This window comes from Gymnoscopelus microlampas, assembly GCF_963454915.1.
Source record: "Gymnoscopelus microlampas genome assembly, chromosome: 14".
Lineage (NCBI taxonomy): Eukaryota > Metazoa > Chordata > Actinopteri > Myctophiformes > Myctophidae > Gymnoscopelus > Gymnoscopelus microlampas.
Window position 1 is genome coordinate 19,856,784 of NC_139951.1, and position 19,660 is coordinate 19,876,443.

The window sequence follows — 19,660 nt, forward strand, 5'->3', positions numbered from 1 at the left end:
AATATAATTGAATATGAACGAATGTTCAAATCAAAGTTTAATCAAAGTAAAATAATTGTCCAATAATTAATACAGGCAATAACGGATTTCTTTTCTTTTGGCAACTGCGTCTCTTCAAAGTCAGTTTTAGGGAAGGACAAGAAAAATGCATAGAGACACAGATAAAGATTCAAATGAATCTGATTGATTATAATATAGGCTACACAGTACATAAATTCCTCAGTGTTAATTTGAGTCTGAGAGTGTATGTATGGACCCAAACAGTCCGGGCCTTAAATACACTTCACTATTTCAGTGAGAAGAACGATTTCTTTGCCGAAAGAAAAAAAGACCAACCTACAAACCAGCAAGAATAGGGACAGTATGCTATCTGGTTATCACCGCCAACAGTCATCCATGCTTTTTCCACTTGGCTGTACAATGTATTGAATATTTACCATTAAAGTGGTTTAAAAGGCCTATGTGTTACAGGCTTCCCTGAGGCTGAAACAGGTTTCATCCAGCAAGCAATGTATTCATTGTGACTATTAGCCTAAAACACAAAGCCTGTGCTCGTTCATTTTTCCAAAGTGCTCACTATTCTTCACGTTTTTAATCAAACTGTGCTCCACCGCCTCCATCAGCCGAGTACAGGCTGTGTCCGATTCTATTCTATACACAATAGAAAATATTCTATATTTTGTTTGAATTGAGCTGTCATTTTGTCAGTGTAATCAAAATCAATTTTAATATAAATTCTAATTATTTTATTCATAATTGTAGTGAAGACAAGCAAGATATCCATGTTGTCAAGTGCAGTGCCCTTTATTTGAATAAACTGAGCATTTAACTAGGTCTGCAACTATCGATAACTTCTTTGATCAAATAATCAAGTTTTTTTTATACACATTTATTTATTTGTTTTAATTAATATATCAATATATATCAATATATTGTATTGGGGCAATGATGGCTATGCCGACAGCCTTTGCTGCGTGTCACTCTGTCTCTCTCTCCCCGTTTCCATCCAATAAAGATAGAAAAGCCCCCTCTATATATATATATATATATATCATCGCAAAAAATCCCAATTGATGTCCAGTCAAAAAATACTGAAAATAGCCACAAAATATCTACGAGATTGATGCGACACGTTGTTAACTTGTAGATGTGCCAATATCGCAATTGTTATAAATCGATTAAATAGATTAGTTCGATTAACTGATGCACCCCTACTGAATACTGAGCATTAACTACATCCCCTCCGGTGTCCAGTCCATGGACAGACTGCATCACTGATGGTCCCATCCTCCTCAGCCCAGAGTGATTTAACATTAGTAGCATGCAGTGACAGTCTAGACTGGTGAGTCACAGCTGGTTGAGTTAACCTGCCACTGAGGCTGTGAGTCTAATTCTATGGGCTTTAATCACCTCACACTGGGTTTCACTCAATGGGTGCAATGGAGTGTGAGAAAAATGTTCAACTCTGGCTGTGTAGAAATGGGCCAGTGGAGAGAAACACACACACTTGCTTACTTGCGCACGCACGCACACACAGCGCACGCAAACACACACACACACACACACACACACACACACACACACACACACACACACACACACACACACACACACACACACACACACACACACACACACACACACACACACACACACACACACACACACACACACACACACACACACACACACACACACACTCCGGGAACAGGTTGCCATAGGGCCAATATTTTCAAACTGTTTGTTCCCACCTGCATAATAAGAACTATGACACAGTTACTTATCAATCCTCAACTGTTGTTGACCTTTGGAAATCATTTAGCTAGTGTGTGTGTGTGTGTGTGTATGTGCACGTACAGTAACCTAAAAATCTATGTTGAGATTCTTTGTGGAATAGGATTTTGTTTTTGCAAAATATGAGAAGAATGTAACTGCTCTTGATTTGTGCATTTTGAGTAGTAACTAAAGACGTTACAGTAGTATATGGCCCTTTAAAGCCTGAAACACTAATGAGACCCACACTATGCAAAGTGCACCGACCTGTTCCTGGCAACAATGCAGTTGTATTTGGAAATCACGTCATCTGTCTGTGACAACCAGTTTGGTGTGTGCGTGTGGTGTGTGCGTGTGTGTGTGTGTGTGTGTGTGTGTGTGTGTGTGTGTGTGTGTGTGTGTGTGTGTGTGTGTGTGTGTGTGTGTGTGTGTGTGTGTGTGTGTGTGTGTGTGTCTCAAATGCTTTGTGGCTCAGAGTTATGGTGGTCCTTGAAATTAAAAAGGTTTGAGAACCACAGTAGTGCTGTAAGATATTGTTAGCTAGTAGCAGATTGAGGGTGAGGCAGGTATGATGTCCCATTTACAAATACACCAGAAACACACACTGGTGGATTAAAATAGTGTAAAATACATGACTTTTGTTAAAGATGTCAAACTATATTAATGTAAATGATACTTTGTTTTGATACTTTGTTTTGTTTCGTTAAAAAGTTAAAGCTCTTTATTCTGATAGTATAGGCATAATAGTCTATACACAGACTATTCAATAACAGGGGTCTCCCCATCTCTCTGGCACTTTAATTAGTTACTAATTAATACATGTTCAGGTGGGTTGCCAACTTCAGCCAATCACGAGAGAGTAGGTCATCACTTCCAATTTCACTTGTTTATCCAGTGTCCTGTATGTTTTCTCTCTCCTGATTTTACTAAATTGGCATCCCGACCTGGAAACGTATGTTCTGCTTACTAAAGAGCTGGAGAAACAGGGAGACTACTGTTAGCTCTGGTCCATAGCGTTAGGAGGACAACTCATTCTAACGCTATGGACCAGAGCTAACCGTTACTGAACAAATACTCTATAGAAATGATTGCTATCAGAATATATAGCCATTTAACACGTATGTATTTAACAACAACAAAACAAAACAATCACTTACACCAAACTAATTATTTTAGCAATTGTGTGGCTAACCTTGGCTTATTTTGCATTTTCAACTAGTGCTTGATATGTTAGGATGCATTGCAGCCCACCCCCCAAGTCAACAAGTGCAGCAAGTGGCCCCCATTAAGACAATGTCCTCTTTAGTGCAAGAAGAGAATAATTGACATCGTCATGAGTCCTTGTGCAGCACACAACAATGCGCTGTCTGTTGTTGACTTGTTGTTGTTTACGAGTCCAGCAAACCAGACTAATAGCCTGCCTGCATGCGCAAGAAGAGCCATTGTCACCAAGTTGCAAAGCAGGTTCTCATATTTCTTGGCGCACCTACCTGTTCCATAGTACTATAATAATAATCAGCCGCTGCAGTGATTGTGTGTAGAAACGAACAGTGGTGTAAAGCAACTGCGTACATTTACTGAAGTACTGTAGTGTAGTGTAGTGTTTCCAATTTTCAACTATTTTACTTCAACTCCACTACATCCAAACGCAAATATTGTTCTTTACTCCACTGCAATTATTTGACAGCTTTAGTTACTTTGTAGATTTTGATTATTATTACAAAACATGCATTAACAACTTCAGCCCTATGCATACTTAGGCTATCTGAAAATAGCAGATCTACAAGCTCACAATGCGTTGTAGGTCAGCTATTATCATACATTTTGAAACTTGTGAAATGGGACATTCTGCAAAATGAGTACTTTTAATTTCAGTACTACAGTATATTTTAATGCGAATACTTTTGTCAATTTAAGTACATTTTCAAGTCACTTTAATTTGTCTTCCACCACTGGAAACGAAACAGTGTTTCATGAATGTTGCAATGATCCCACAGCAGCACCAACAACACGGACCAACATCACTCATATTAACAGCACTTGTGACAGGTGTGATCGCAGTGATTCTCCTTCTTATCTGCCCGCAGCATGAATCCCCAAGCAGCCACAACACAGTGCAGTTTGAGGGGGTTGAGGAGAGAACTCACTGAGGAATGTGCTCTATGCCATTGTGTCGTGCCAAGAATATCACTGCTCTCTGGGTCAAGTTGAGCTTCACACAGACACCATACACACCTCCTGGAGCTTATGTACCATTTACTGTGACGACCATGGAGATTCAGCACTTTGCCGATAATACGGCAATAAAAAAAGAGCGAATGTCGACCCACCTTCTCTGGCCAATGCGCCCGTCAGTCCGAGCAGCAGGGCTCCGAAGAAGACACAACTTCTCGCCGTCTCCATCTGACGAAAGCGCCACTACTTCTAGTCCATATTCCCCCCGAAATAAAGTATGTTTACTCCTCACCCGGGAACGCAGCGATGTATTCCAAGTACCTTCCCCCCCGCCCGGTGAGCTTTGACAGGTTAGGAGTTTGTTTTTTCCCAGTCGTTGTAACTTAACTTCCTCCCCGGGAGTTCCGTGCCTCTGGTTAGCTTGTTGGTAGCAGCAGTGTTGCCACATACTGCGAGAGAGATGAGCAACTAGGTCTATGAAAACGAGCCTAAAACAAGCGCGAGCCGTTCGGCCTTCGCCCTTTAAACACATTGGCTATTTGAAAATAGCCCGCGTTGTGAGCTTGTAGATCTGCTGTTTTCAAAAAAAAACTTGAAGAAAGTGTGAACATTTTTGAATATTTTTGAAACATTTTAACAACACAAAATGTATGGGGGTCCCTGGCAAATATGTACATATTAATGGGCCGATGTCCTTGACATGAAAATGTTTAAGTAGTTTCAGTTTTAATAACATTAGGAAACAAGCCCAAATAAGTTTCTACACTTTAAACAAGCTCAGTGCATGAGTCTTCCAGTTTAGTAGACCTTGTATTGTGAATTTGTACTTCCATGTTCTGTTGTTCTCATGTCTTACTGATTGATTGATTGATTGATGTACTTCATTTAGTAAGACATGAGAACAACAGTACATGGAAGTACAACTTCACAATACAAGGTCTACTAAACTGGAAGACTCATAAAAGCACTGAGCTTGTTTCAAATGAGTTCCCCACGCACACAAATCATGATGACATATAAGAGACAGACATATATACACAACTACTATAGAATGTCATACAATCAGTTTACAGGTTACTGGTATGAAGAGTGAGAAATATGTACAAAAGAAGAAGGAGAGGGGGGGGGGTAGGGGGGTATGTTAGGTTAGGACTTAGACAGGGGCCATTTTCCAATTGCAGCCTCCTGAAGGTGTATCTTTAGGGCAGTTTTGAAAGAGAGTAGGGTTTTACACTCCTTTACTCCTTTTGGTAGGGCGTTCCACATTTTTGATGAATAGCATGAGAACGAGTTACTTCCCTTTGTTGAGCCAAAAAAGTACATCAATCAATCAATCACTACAAGCCCCAAGAACCCGCAACCCACAACTACCAATAGTTACAGCAGCTACACAGAAAAACAAGCCCAAAGTTACATATAAGGGGTACTAGCCATTCGTAGATACGAAAGTAAAAGTCAGACAGACTCAGACTCAATCAAATCTATGATAGTCTTGATCCAAGGCTACTTATAATAAGCGGACATGGCAACCCTAGTTGGTAGTAAAACGTGACAGAGAGAGGCAGGCAGGGGAACGAAAGCGCGCTCCCGTGAAGGCCTGAGTGGGGAGTGGCAAGTTGAGCCAGATTCACTCAAATATTCTTCTCTGGTCGAGATCTGTCCTGGGAACAAATATTATTGTGTTGTGAAACTTTTTATTTCTTCCCCTGATACAAATGTAATTTAACTCTAAACATGTTTTAAGGTGTATATTACATTACTCTTGTTGTGTCTGATATGGGTTTTTTTCTCTCTCAAGAAACACGAAATGGTGTTAAAAGTCTTTAAAAATGTCTTTCTCTCTCCATTTCCCTCATTAGAAATTCCAGAATCTATAAGTATGCAAATATTGTTGATTTCCTGGGAACAATTAGGAGGAGCTCATCATAATATTGTGTATTGTCAAACGTTTTATTTCTTCCCCTGATACAAATGTAATTAAACTCTAAACATGTTTTAAGGTGTATATGACATTACTCTTGTTTTGTGTCTGATTTGGGTTTTCCACAAGAAACACGAAATGGTGTTAAAAGTCTTTAAAAATGACTTTCTCTCCCCATCTCCCTTATTAAAAATGCCAGAATCTGTAATTGTGCAAATGCTGTTGATTTCTAAAGCGTTACTGCTGGACACACACAATTATGTAATGAATCCCACATCACTTTCAAAATCCACTCCCTGTAGTGTGTATGTATCTGTAGTTGTGCACCGTGCAAGGCTTCAATTTAAATTGTAAATTAAATATTGCTATGTGCACCAGTCCTTGTTCGATCAGGCTTTTGATGTGACAGGCTGCAGCTCACATTTTAAAATGAAAGTAAGCTGTTACACATGTTTAAAACTTGTCCTTCAACTTCTCATGCTAAGTAGAAGTGACTTGGTAGTCAATGTGACTGGGGACTTTGCTTATAAGACAATTATAGGTCAGGCTTTTGTGTTGTATAATCATCTGTGACAGTCACTTTTGTGCTTAATTAGGCATGCAAAGCTTGTTAGTCCAATATGATCAATTTCCACTACAGGCCTATTCAAACTGTGGGAGCCATACAATGACTCAGTGATTCTCAAACTTTTTCATGTCAAGGACCCCCAAGTTAATGTGTATTTGGCCATGGACCCCCATCTGAAAGAATGTTGTGCCAAATACCCCCACACAAGATTTGTGTTGTTATAAAATGTCTCAAAAATATTCCAGAAAAAAAGCAGATCTACAAGTTCACAACTTGTTGATGAGACACGTTGTGAGCTTGTAGATCGGCTATTTTCAATTATCCAATGTATAAATAATAGGATTAACTCATTTTGTTGGGGCCCCCCTGGAACGCCATGAACGCTGGTTCTCAAAGTGGGGTCCGGGGACCCCCAGGGGTCCTTGGGGGGGTTCCAGGGGGCCCCCAGCAAAATGTATCAACACAGCATAATAATAATTTGAACCACTTTATCCATATTGTATATGTTGGCTATTCAAAATTGGCAGATATACAAGCTCAGCTGCGATGTACACTTTTTTTTAATCTTGAAAGTATTGGAACATTTTGAATAATTTAGATTTTTCTTAACACAAATCTTGTCTTCTGAGTCTTCCTGGTACAAAACCTTTTCAGATGGGGGTCTGCGGCCAATGACATATCAATTTGGGGGTCCTTGGCACAAAAAAGTTTGAGAACCACTGATCTAAGGGCCGTCTAGTCCGGGTGAGGGTTGACAAACCCTGCAGGCAGGTGAGAGATACTGTATGGTAGTGAGATGATTCAGCTGCTGAACTCACAACAGAAAATACCATTCATCTGCATTGATTCACAGAATTAAATGACTATTTATATATTTGTTGATATAATTCACATACTACTACTAATAATAATATTTCACATAGCACTTTTACAAAGTTTACATGTTTAGATGACTTTTTCTCAAACTCTTTAATTTCAAGGAACTCTAAGAGTTACAGACCTTTAAGGGTCCAATTGGAACCCCATCAAGGAATTCTGAGGGTCCCTGGTTCACACTTTGAGAACCACTTGGTTAGACTAGTAGACTACAGGCCTCCAAAAGCAATATAAGAAAAATAAAAACTACCAAACAGCCTCAGCTCATTCAGCCTGCTAGATTTATAACTAAAGCAAAGAAAGCTAAACATACACCAATGTTCTGATCTCTGCACTGGCTTCCAGTCAGTAAGTCATGTAACTGATTAATTTTCATTTCCTTGCTTTATACGTTATTATGAACCCTCAAGAAGTTGACCAGGACCAGTCTGTTCACTGTTCCCAGAGTTCAAACAAAACATGGTGAGACAGCATTTAGTTATGATGCCACACATAGTTTGATAGCTAGAACAAACTTCCAGAGGATCTGAAGCTTGTGCCAACTATGTTATGTTCTCCACTGCCTTTGATTAAGGAACATTCTCTGCTTAACAATGTTAGTATACACCCATTTCTTCTTTCTTTCTTTCTCTCTTTATGTATTTATTTCTTGATTTTAATCTTCTGTATTTTATGCTTTTAAATACCTTTTGAATGCATTTTTGTGCTATACAAATAAACTTGCCTTGCAGAATAAAAACAGAAAACAGACAAATCAACTCAAAGCTAAGAACACGGAAACAACCAGAAGGATGTGTAGAGTAAAAATAGACAAAACGAGTAGTATAAAACAAAGCAACAATCCAGATTTGGATTTGGATCAGTGTGTAACATCCAGGAGGGGGGGGGGGGGGGGGGGGGGCATTGGACTAGGATTGCATGCCTCAGGGCGAACACTAACAGTTATTATTCTATTGTTGTGTTATTATTTGCTATGGGGAGTGGGTGTTATGTATGTCATTGGTTTATGTTCATTCTGCCTTTTATGTCACCTCCACCCAATGCTGCCAGGTAGAGGTATCAGCTTACACTGTTGCCAAAAGGATACTCACCATACCAGAATATACCACCTAAGACACTGACCTCTCCCGCTGGCCAAGAGGTGCCAGTGCGTCCTGAGATTGCCAGCAAGAATGGCTGGCAGAGAGCGACAGTGGCATGTCTACCTACTACACGCTGCCAACCAAAACATGGAACTAATCTAAAACCATGGCTGTCCTCAAAGTACAATTGGACTTAGAATTCTATCACCTATACAGCTTGCCCAAGTCAAACACACTCCCTCGGCGAGTTCCATGGAAGTTGCCCCTTGGTAGTGGCATCCTCTGGCCCCCACCCTCCCTCCACCCCTCCTTTTTCTATTATATCTTTTGCTGCTATTGGAGTTGTTACCGATATGTAATGTAATGTATTGTATCTATGTATTGTATGTCTTGCAAATGAATTGAGTAGGCTACAATGGACCACAATGGTGTCCTCATTTTAGCAGAGTTTTTTTGACTATACTGCCGTACAGTCCGCTGTCATGCTCTTAAATAGAGCATGACCAGCGGTACAACCCCAGCTCTGCTCTGCTGATGAGTCCAGGCAGGACTTCATCTGGCCACCCTCCATCCCATCAAATCTCGACAGAGGCATGCCAGCTAGAGGAGGTGACAACCTACTGTACCCTGCTATAATGGAGATGGACCTCCAGACGTCTACCTCGTTCAAGTCCAGATGGTGGCTCAACTTGATGGCTTGTCATAGAGTAAGACAGCTGTTCGTAATGCAATTGCATTTGAGGGCTGAGCGATACAGGTATTGACGGGCCTCTGCCCAGAGGTCTGTACACAACTCATAGTCTCTCTGGAGTAACAATTTGTCCAATCCAGGCTGATGCCAAAAAACAACTGCCTGCCAGGATGAGGAGAGAGCTTGGGGATTTATGCCACTGGCCTTTATGCATGCCTAACCACCTTCGAGAGCATGTTCATGAGTCTGCAATGCCCTACGAGAAGCAGAATTGCCCAAGCTCATACATACGTACTGCCAACGGAGCTCCGAGTGACAATTCAGAGTGAGACCAGCAGAATGGGTGGAAGATGAAACAATCAGCGAGGATAGACTCCAGTCATTCAGAACCCAAAGAGGCAGAAGGATCATGCTATCGTTGCAGAGAACCAGGACATGTGGTGTGTCATTGCCCAGACCTGAGTACACAGCCACGCTGTTTCCACCTCCTAGGAAAACAGACTCGGTCAGCTAAGCAAAATTATATATTATATATATATATACTGTACATATGGACTTCAAGCTGAATAACAACAGATGCAGATTCAAACTGTAACCGGGGAACATGCACAGATGAAATGCTCTAAATCACGGGGACTCCCTCTTTCTTTGGTGTTTCGCCTTGATTGCGTCTAAACCCTAACATTTAACCTAACCCTAAAACTATGCCTAAACCTAACCCTAACCTTAACCTCACAAACACTATGCCTAACCTTAAACCCTAACCTCAAAGAAATTATGCCTAAACCTAACCTCAAAACCCTGTCCACCTGGGCGAAACACCAAAGAAAGAGACTCTCCCCTAAATCACGTTGGCCTATGGCCACCATGATTGACCGTGTGACAATCTAAGAAACAAGCCCTCAGGGCTTTTTGTGTTATCCTTTTAGCATGATTTTATAACTGTACCTCTGCAATTTTTGCAAACTGTAAAAAAAAAGTATTCAATGAATCAATAAGAAGGGAACCGGTTGGAGACAGAGAGACCCTCCACACTGGAAGACCCTATAGGGCATCAGAGCCTCCGGGCTTGGGGGAAGCAAAGGAGACGTCTGCTTCACCATCCTGGGACTTTGTGTAGGGTCAGTAAGCCTTTGGTGGGGCCTGTAGCATCCCAGAGTGTGCATTTGACAAGGATGGACTTCCCAGCATGCCTCAGGGCGCACACTACCGTTATTGTTCTATTGTTGTGTTATGTTATTTGCTATGGAGAATGTATTGTGGGTATACATGTGTCATGTCATGTGCAGTATGATTAATGTCATTGGTTTATGTCCATTCAGCCTTTTATGTTAATTGTGTTCATTTTGGTAGTGAGTAATATGTGAGTAATATGAATAGCTACAGGGCACCCCCTCCTTTCTGTGCATAGTTAGAATTGGTTTGGCACTTAGTGTGCAGGTGTGTGCAGGACTGCAGGCGTTACTTAATGTGTTTAGAAAGTCATCATTTTCCTTTGGATCAGATACTGGTCATTACAATAGTATGTTTTACTTACTACTGCTTGACTTAAACGCAGAAATTGACTTAGCTAACCTAACGTCCTCTGCTAGTCCTTGCTGTGGGCCAGAGCCAGATGCTGTTGAATGCAGAGCCTAATCCATTTTCAGTGGTGGAAAACAATGGATTATTTGATTCCAGTGATGGAAGAAGTACAATTTTTCACAAAAGTAAAAGTATCAATACCCTATTGTAGAAATAGTCTGTTACAAGTACAAGTCTTGTATTCAGAATTTACTTGAGTAAAAGTACAAAAGTATTGACATCAAAATATACTTTTATATACCAATATACCAAAAGTAAAAGTACTCATTACACAGAAGGTCCCATTTCACAAGTTTTCAAATGCATAATGTATAAAAATCCTTTGGAAATAGCAGATCTACAAGCCTGCAACGCATTGTGAGCTTGTAGATCTGCTATTTTCAAATTGCCAAATTGTATTTATTTATTTTATATATATATATATATATATATATATGAAAATGAAACTGTACTGTGACGACATTGCAAATGAGGGCAACCTCAATGTCCTTCGAGAATAAATAAAGGCTAATGAAATGAAATATATATACTGTATGGGTGTATACTGTAAGTGGTTTTCAAATAATAATCCAAATCTATAAAGTAACTACTGTTTTCAAATAATCGTGGAGTAAAAGTAAAATTATTGAAAATTGGAAGTAGTCCAGTAAAGTAAAAATACCTCAAAAAAGTACTTAAGTACAGTACTTGAGTAAATGTACTTAGTTACTTAACACCACTGTTTGAATGTAGGAGAGAATCACAGACCAATCCAAAGACAAAGTCTATGCAGGACAAAGACAAAATACCCACACGATTTATCAACCAAGAACACTTTATTTATCCCATTTCTTAAAGCTTAGTTGGTGTCAAATATAGCCATCAGCTGTGAGATGCAGGAGAATGCACTTGGTAGGAGAGATGATGGTGCCCAGGGCAGCAGGCAGGGGGCAGTAGTTAAGAGGTGGATGAACAGTCACTACAGGACGATAGTGTGATATAGTGTCCTGAAGAGGAGAGTTGGTAAGTCCAAAGGGAACGGGATGTTCTTTGATGAGAGAATTTACAGGAGCAGAATGTAGGTTTGGGTTTTGCAAAAGCTCTTAAGACACATGAGGAAAGACAAAAAAAAGAAGGCTGCTTAAATGTGTTGAAGCAGCTATGATAATCAAATTTCATCCAGGTTCTCTGGTAAGTTTTTAATTCAGTGTTTCTGTTTCATGTAGCCTAAAGGTTGTGGTACAATTAAATGACATTTTGTTTTAGTGCACAAAAAAAACCTTCGAGATATGGCACTTTGTGGTTCCAACATTTCAGCATCACAAATATAATGTTATATTAACATAATCAATTTAATTGAATTAACAATACATCATGCAAGAGGGTAAAGAACAAAGAGTATATGCTGTATTTAATGTAATGAAGTGTGTCTCTCTCTCTCAGTCACCATTTCATAAATCCATTTGTCCCCCACCCCCAACACATCATGACCTCTCTATGTCCGTCTCCCTCCCCAGCCCCCATCCCTCCCACCCTCAAACCCACAGGCTCTTAGCAAAGCTAAATTTACCCATAGTCATCCACAATTTCACACAGCCACCCCTCTCTCTCTCACACACAGAACCACAGCTTAGACAGGTCAACAACAGGATCGAGCACATTCTCGCTCTCTCACACACTAAAGTGGAGTCAGTTTGTGATGGTCATTGCAAAAACAACACAACCTTGAGTCAAGGCAAAGCACACATGCATACTGGTCATTGTTCACATTCTCACACAGAAGAACAAAGGCATGGACAGAATGTCAAATGAACACACACGTGTACACGAAACGGTAAAGTGCACATATGGTGAAGACGTACATGGCATGAATTAGAACCGAGAGCTTTGTTGTCATCATGTCTAGAGAACCTGTTCTGGGAAGGCAGACTTAAACATGAAAAGCAAAAGGATTTGTGATAAAAACAAAACAAAAAGAAACACAGTTTCACACACACACACACACACACACACACACACACACACACGCACGGTTATCTTATGTAAGGCAGTAATCGTAAAGCGAGAGTGACTGAACTTTCTGAGATGGGGCAGCAATTGTAATAAGCAGCTCGTTTTTGCCTGTAATGTGTGGTACAGTACAGAGACATAGATTCCAGCAACATCCAAACAGCAAGATAAGGAAAGCATTTACACACACACACCACACCTCAACCAGGCATTCAATTTGTGTCAACCCTCTTGACACGTGTAGGCACCACTACCTATAAACTCCCATTACCTTGCCTACATTAAACTTCCATCTTCAGTAGTTTCTCTCTTTTTTTTCTCTTACAATGAAAGGCAGTCCAGGTGAATGAAAATACATATGTCCATATGATTGATTATTAGGCATACCCCAGTACATATGAAATCAAAGTAAAGCTGAACACAAACAAAAGAAACATCAAAGTAACAGTCAGAACATAATAGAAAAAAGGCAACCGATACATAATTTAAATAGGAAGCTGAAATTATATCAAGAATACATAAGAAAACAAAGTTAAATGAATGATAGTGGAAGAGCAGAGGCACAAAAATAAAGGTGAGATCCAAAAAAAAAAGGGAGAAAAAAACACAGTCAGCTAGAATGGCATCTAAACATGACAGCCCTCCCCTTCTGTCTAGAACAATCTGCTGGAACCCCCTCCCTAACAGGGCTGGGGCACCTCTCTGTGTCTGCCAGACCACTTTTAGCACAAATGGACCCTGACACATGCTGTATCACACTGGTAGCAGTCAGACTCCAATGGCAGGGGAATGGGCGCCATCTGTCTTCAGCCATGGATAACTGCAGCTTGTGTAAAAAGTGTGAGTGGCTTTGTGTGTTCTCGGCTTTGACAACGCACAAACAAACAAAACAAAACAAAACAGACAGAAAAACCCTGATATGTGAGACTGTGCTTATATGGAGTAAAACGGCACACTGGGTCAAGGAGGCAAGGTTGCAGGTCAATTTCAAAAGTACTCAAGTGCAAAGGGGAAAGTGATATGCACTCCAGCCATAGGTGGAAGAGTCAAGTCAAAATATCTGGTCTACTGGGGTATGTTACATTATTTTCCCTTCATTCTGAATTTCAACAATACTAGCAAAAAGGTGGATAGATCACAAGTCAATTACAAGGCAAAGTTTAGTAGTGCACGCATCAATCACAATAAATCTCATTCGAAAAATAAAAATGAAGATAATCCCCGAACCAAAATATATGTATGTAGAAAAATAACAAAAGATGTAAACAAAGTTTGATGGAATTCATAGTTGCAGAGGACATGGAGACTGAGCAGTGAGCACCTTCCTCATTATGGTGTCCGGCTGGCCTGACTGGAGGGGTCTGAGGGGAGAAGATGTGGTGAAGAGGGGATGAGCTCCTACTCCAGTTTGACACCCGTCTTCTCTGTGTTTAGTAGGTGGAGGCTGTCGTCTATCAGGAAACTAAAATAGAATAGGAAAAAACATACATAATAATAAAATACCACAGAAAAAAGAGAATTCAATCTCTCATAGGTACTTTAAGGGCTATGTACCCACATACAGTAGGTCTACGTCTGTGATCAAGTAAAACATTTTTGGTTCCATTTTATAGTACTTGGCAGCTCAGTATTTGTAACATCTATATAGGCAACAAATATCACTTAGATTCCTCTTCAAACAGGCATACAATGAAAGTAACATTTTCCAAAACGTCATCATCTTTCAGCAGCATTTCCTGAGACATAAACAGCATTGGTTTACCTGTAGAAGAGGAAGTGAACAGGAATGGTACTGAGGTGCCAGACAGCGTGGGCGTCTAGGACCCAGAGCAGCGGGGGGAAGTCCAGCAGTTCCAGCAAGGCCAGGCCATGCAGCATCAGTACCACCACACCACACTTCCACCAGTACGGCAACGTCCGCCGGTTCTGCCAGCACCAGCAGAGCCACCACAGGAGGTTCACCATACCTGAGGGGGGAGAGGGACATAAGGGAAGGGAGATGTTATGGCACACAGAGAGAGAATGAGAGAAGTGTGTGTGTGTGTGTGTGTGTGTGTGTGTGTGTGTGTGTGTGTGTGTGTGTGTGTGTGAGAGAGAGAGAGCATGAAATGAGAGGAAGGGTTATATAGGTCAATAAGAATATTGTAGGAAACGCTGTAAGAAAATTAAAGGGAGGGAGAAAAGGGGAGGGCAGACAGACGACAGAAATGAAAGAAAATGACAATGGAATAGTGGGACGTAAATAGAGGTGAACAAAGTTGGTAAAACAAAAGATAAGGACAGGGACGTTTAAAGTACAAGCTAATTAGCAAAGTCAGCACATCAGATTGATTAGATATTACTGTTATTGAGGCTGCTATAGATAACAAGTATGGTTTATGGTAAGGGAAATGAAAGTCACTGAGAGTGATGGCATAAGACTATCTAATGACAACTGTCCAGACCATAACTACTCAAAAGCCTTACAGTGTCAGCATTACAACAACCAGTTATGAGGCAAAATATATGTTTGTTTTGTTGTTGCAGGACCACCTTGGAAACACTTTTTACACCTTTTATTACGCTTTTATGTGTATATGCTGGGTTTAAGTTACATTGTGCTTACTTGTGTAAATATATGTATTTTTAAAGATATTGTGTGGGTCTTTTTATGCCTTTTTATTGATAGAGATAGTAGACTCACAGGACATGGGGAGAGAGAGAGAGATGGGGAGTGACACACAGCAACGGTAGTCGGGATCGGGACTCGAACTCAGGCCTTTCCTCGTATTTCTTTTACCAAAATAAAAATCAAACCAAAACTAATCCTTAAATGTGAGTGTCAGCTTTACCGCTGGTGGCGTTAGCAGCCATGTTGTAGCCATAGTCGAAGCTGATAAAGGTCAGGTACGACACATGGGAGGTAAAAAGTAGGATGAGCAGGACTCCAACCATACTGGACACCCCTGGTCGCTTCAGGCCTAGCGTTCTGGCAAAGAAGAGGGATAAGGCGAAAAGATTACAAAACATTGAATTGTTTTGGTGGAATTTAACAATTTAACCATTACACTCATTTAGGAGTTGCTCCCAACTGACTGTCAGAGTCAGGGCTGAGTCTGGCTCATATTTGCAGGGTAGGAAATATCACCTCACACACAGGAACCTCACCTCACACAACATAAGTAGATTGAGTACAGGATAACTGCTGACGCACAGAAATAGTCCATTTTCTAAAAAGGGAGAAACACATACTGTAGAAGGTATACAACACATCAAGATCAAAGTGCCTGAATTATACAGGTAAATCATAATTGAAAGAACATAATCTTGTCAAATCTGCTGTTTGTAATTCAAGGACAATCATGTACAGTAGAGCAACTTATTGAGTAATGCATTAGAGGATTACAATTTGGCTAATTCTCTTGGCAAAACAAACAAAAAGGCTTTCTCCTATCCTGCGAGGTGGTTTGGCAAGCCACAACAGAAACTCTTCATGCAGAAGACACAGTAATGAATGAATGAATGAATGAATGCTTCATCGTTATCTCAAAAGAGTGACTGTCACATGATGAGTGCCTCAGCGTTTTGGAATTTACCTCAGTTAGATAGGTGTCCCGGGTATGAAACACAGTGGACCAGAACCAGGCATTAAGAGACACCTAGGCAATCACAATTTAACACAAACAATCACACAGTGATCTCATATGTATTATTATTATATAACATACAAAGCATTAGTGGTGAGGAGGACAGCACTGGAGCATCTCGGACTGTTTAAATGCCCATTTTGTTAAAGTTGCATACAGTATGAGACTAACGTTACGATGTCAGTACAGCTTCAGCTGTCATTTCCTCTCTCACCATTTGTTGCCATGTCCCGCTTCTGCATATACCTGGCTGATAAGTAGTGGACTCCCTTTCTTTCTTCTCAATACAAGCACTAGTGTGTCTATAATACTCTCTTAAACGCCAGGGTGCTTGTGTCTCAAAATCAAAATATGCATTCTATAAAACTTGTTTCCTGTCTCTTTCTCTTTCTATTTATTTTGCTACCCACCAGATTGAAGGCGGTGATGGTGTGGTACATGGGACTCTGACGTGGCACAGAGCTCCGGTATCTGAACAGCATGAGAAGGCAAGCCAGGCCATTGAGCAGAGAGGCCAGGGCAGATGCCGGCTCCTCAAAACACAGGAAACGTGCAAACGGCCACTGGACAACAAGAAATAATTGTTATTAGACCCAAATGCCTGAGGCGTAAGAAGTAGTCACAGTACAAGGATGTATATCAGAAATGGCAAAATCACACAGTTGAAGAGCATGTGTTCAAATTAAATATGTAGGCTACTCTATTGGTATGTAATCGATGTTAAATTAATTATTGATAAGGTTCATATTTAGAATATATTATACTAAAACATGCAACAGAATGTTATTTTAGAATTAGAGGATATATGTTGGTGCATTTTAATTAATAATTCAAGTAGCTTAGGTTTTACAAAATGACACATTTTAGTGCATTTTGGAACGACCCTTAACATCTGACACTCGGTGTGAAAAGCTAAAGTTTTTCACACCTTTTTTGATTGATTGATTAATTCACCCAAAACTATATTTTTGAAGTGTTGTTTGTGTGATGAGTACATCCACAAAGATGAATGAATACTACACTGCAATAAAGTGATGTACGTTTTGCAAATAAAATCATCAACCTGTATGAATGAGGCATCAACTATAATTATAGTTTGATGCGAACAATATTTGCGAAAGTATTTTTGGGTTGTTTATTTTATCAGGCTTCCGGTGTGAAAAAAAAACTTCCTCTTTAGTGTAAAAACACTTGCAGACTACTGTATGACCACACAATGAGTGAGAGCAACATACAGACCTTGCCATGGAACTGTGGGACACTGTACCCCTCAGCCTGGTATAGACCTACAGTGGTCCACATGCACTGGTATCTGCAGTCATCACGACATGTCCAACCTGGACAGCAGGGATATGGGGACATTGTGTGAAGAGTATTGTGTTGTATTGTCTCTCCCTCGGTTCAATGCCGCAAGTGACAAATTACAACAGGACTTGTTCAACCAGAATAACCTAATGCACTAGTCTTTGTAGTCACATTAAAACAGCAGCACTTTCACTGAGCAGCAAAACATCACATTGAGATGCAAAACAAACCTGCAAGCAACAGCACAGGTAGTAAATGTATACTCTCTAAAACAAATGTAATCATTTGTACACTTTTGGTTTAGTTAGAAATGGATGGATGATTTTTTGCAGACTGCAAAAAATCATCAATTTTTAACTCCAAAAGAGTACAAATCGTTACATGGTTTTAGAGAGTGACAAGTTTCAAGTTTTTTTTAATTTTTCACCTATAATGACATGCCTGAATTAGGGACTGATTAGCCGATCTACAAGCTCACAATGTGTGGCATCGTGAGCTCACGATGCCACACATTGTGAGCTTGTAGAACTGCTTTTTTCAAATGGATTTTTATACATCTTATAGGCCTACATTATAAATGGGACATTCTGCATAATGAGTCCTTTCTATTTTTGGTACTTGCAGTACATTTTGATACCAATACTTTTGTACTTTTACTCTTATGGTATTTCTACATCGCAGTATTGATACTTTTACTTAAGTAATGCATTCGAGTACTTTTCTCCACCACTGGCTGTGTCGACCACCAAACCAAACATCAGGGAACACAGTGAGTCGGGGTCAACTCCACTCACCTGTCAGGGCCATGTAGGGCGGCTGTGCGGACTGGAAGCCTCTGAGCCGGTCCCCGGTGCAGTTGGTCCGGACGCAGTGCTTCACACAGTCCCTGTAGACCGGCTCCTTGTCGCCCTGGGAGCACCGCACGGTGCCGGCCAGAGACAGGAGCAGCACGGCGGCCACAGCCAGAGCCAGAGCGGGGAACCGTTGTTGCGACGGTGAGGCCACCATGGTGGCTGTGGGTGGGTGGCTGTCGGCCCGTCAGACTTCAGAACACACCCGACTCCCCATATCACCACCACTGGACCATTCGGTTGTGACAGCTGACAGACAGGTCCTGGCTGACAACAATTAGTCAAGTCCCTCACAGCGCACGGTGCTCCCGTTCCGCGTCCTCCTGTCGCTCAGTTTACAAAACACACGGCCAGGAAGTGTTGTGGCACACGGACGCACTGCGCATGCCCACACTGTATGTGGACCATGGATTGAAGAGGGGGCGGAGGAGGAGAACTGGGCACTTGAGAGGACTGGGCTGTACTGGGGGCATTCATTCATTTATTAATAACTATTTTTTATTTTTAAATTATTATTATTATTATTATTATTATTGTTGTTGTTTTATTAAGAACTAGGTCAGTTTGCGAGAACTGGGCCCATTCCCTGTTTATATTTGAAGCCCTATTTCGATGAATTGAGTACAAAGGACTTTGTTGAACTGTAAGTACTTTCCTCTGGTTTTTACTGCTAATAAAGTATTCAATCAATCAATCAATCAATCAATCAATCAATCAATCAATAATCACTCATGAACTAATGAGGTGCATTGTTAGCATTAGGTGAAAAACCTTTACATGTTGTAGATCAGTTGTATTTTTCGCTCCATAGTGTTTTTTAATGTTAATATACATATCACAGGCGACAGGCCGACAGGATTTGCATATAAAAAAAATCTTTGATTGATGTGAGTGATATATTTAGTTAATACTTTACCAAACAAATGCATAATGGTGAATATGGTAGCCCACACCAATGTTCAAATGTTATTTGAATCATACAGTAAATTCAATTCATGTTTTTTGGATCATACAGTTACGAAAATAGGCTATATTTATTTACACTATTTCAGATTTAGGGGTAATTTAAAACCTATTTTTTTTCAGTTAAATTCTTTATGCTTTTGGAAGTTAATTTTATGTTCCAACATGTTAGCCAATCAAAATTTCCCAAACTTTCTAAATACCAGATGGTCAGAATTGCACAAGCCAACCTGTTGTAGCGATATAGGCAAAATTA

At 40.4% G+C, this 19,660-nt stretch overlaps 2 protein-coding genes across 2 annotated transcripts in view; both read right to left on the reverse strand.

Moving 5' to 3' along the window:
- erbb2 (erb-b2 receptor tyrosine kinase 2) overlaps positions 1-4,362 on the reverse strand; it is a 46,758-nt gene extending 42,396 nt beyond the window's left edge. The window contains exon 1 of the mRNA XM_084079113.1: positions 4,104-4,362. Coding sequence (XP_083935239.1) covers positions 4,104-4,176 — 73 coding nt within the window. The 5' untranslated portion in view covers positions 4,177-4,362. The remainder of the gene's footprint in view (positions 1-4,103) is intronic.
- A 7,827-nt stretch (positions 4,363-12,189) lies between these two features.
- pgap3 (post-GPI attachment to proteins phospholipase 3) lies at positions 12,190-18,795 on the reverse strand. Its single transcript, XM_084077940.1, has 8 exons — positions 18,385-18,795; positions 17,525-17,622; positions 16,696-16,848; positions 16,235-16,297; positions 15,807-15,868; positions 15,491-15,627; positions 14,422-14,626; positions 12,190-14,121 (listed from the first exon to the last, which is right to left on the reverse strand). Exons 1-8 carry the CDS (start codon positions 18,596-18,598, stop codon positions 14,058-14,060), a joined length of 996 nt encoding a protein of 331 aa, XP_083934066.1. The 5' UTR covers positions 18,599-18,795; the 3' UTR covers positions 12,190-14,057.
- Positions 18,796-19,660: the final 865 nt, after the last annotated feature.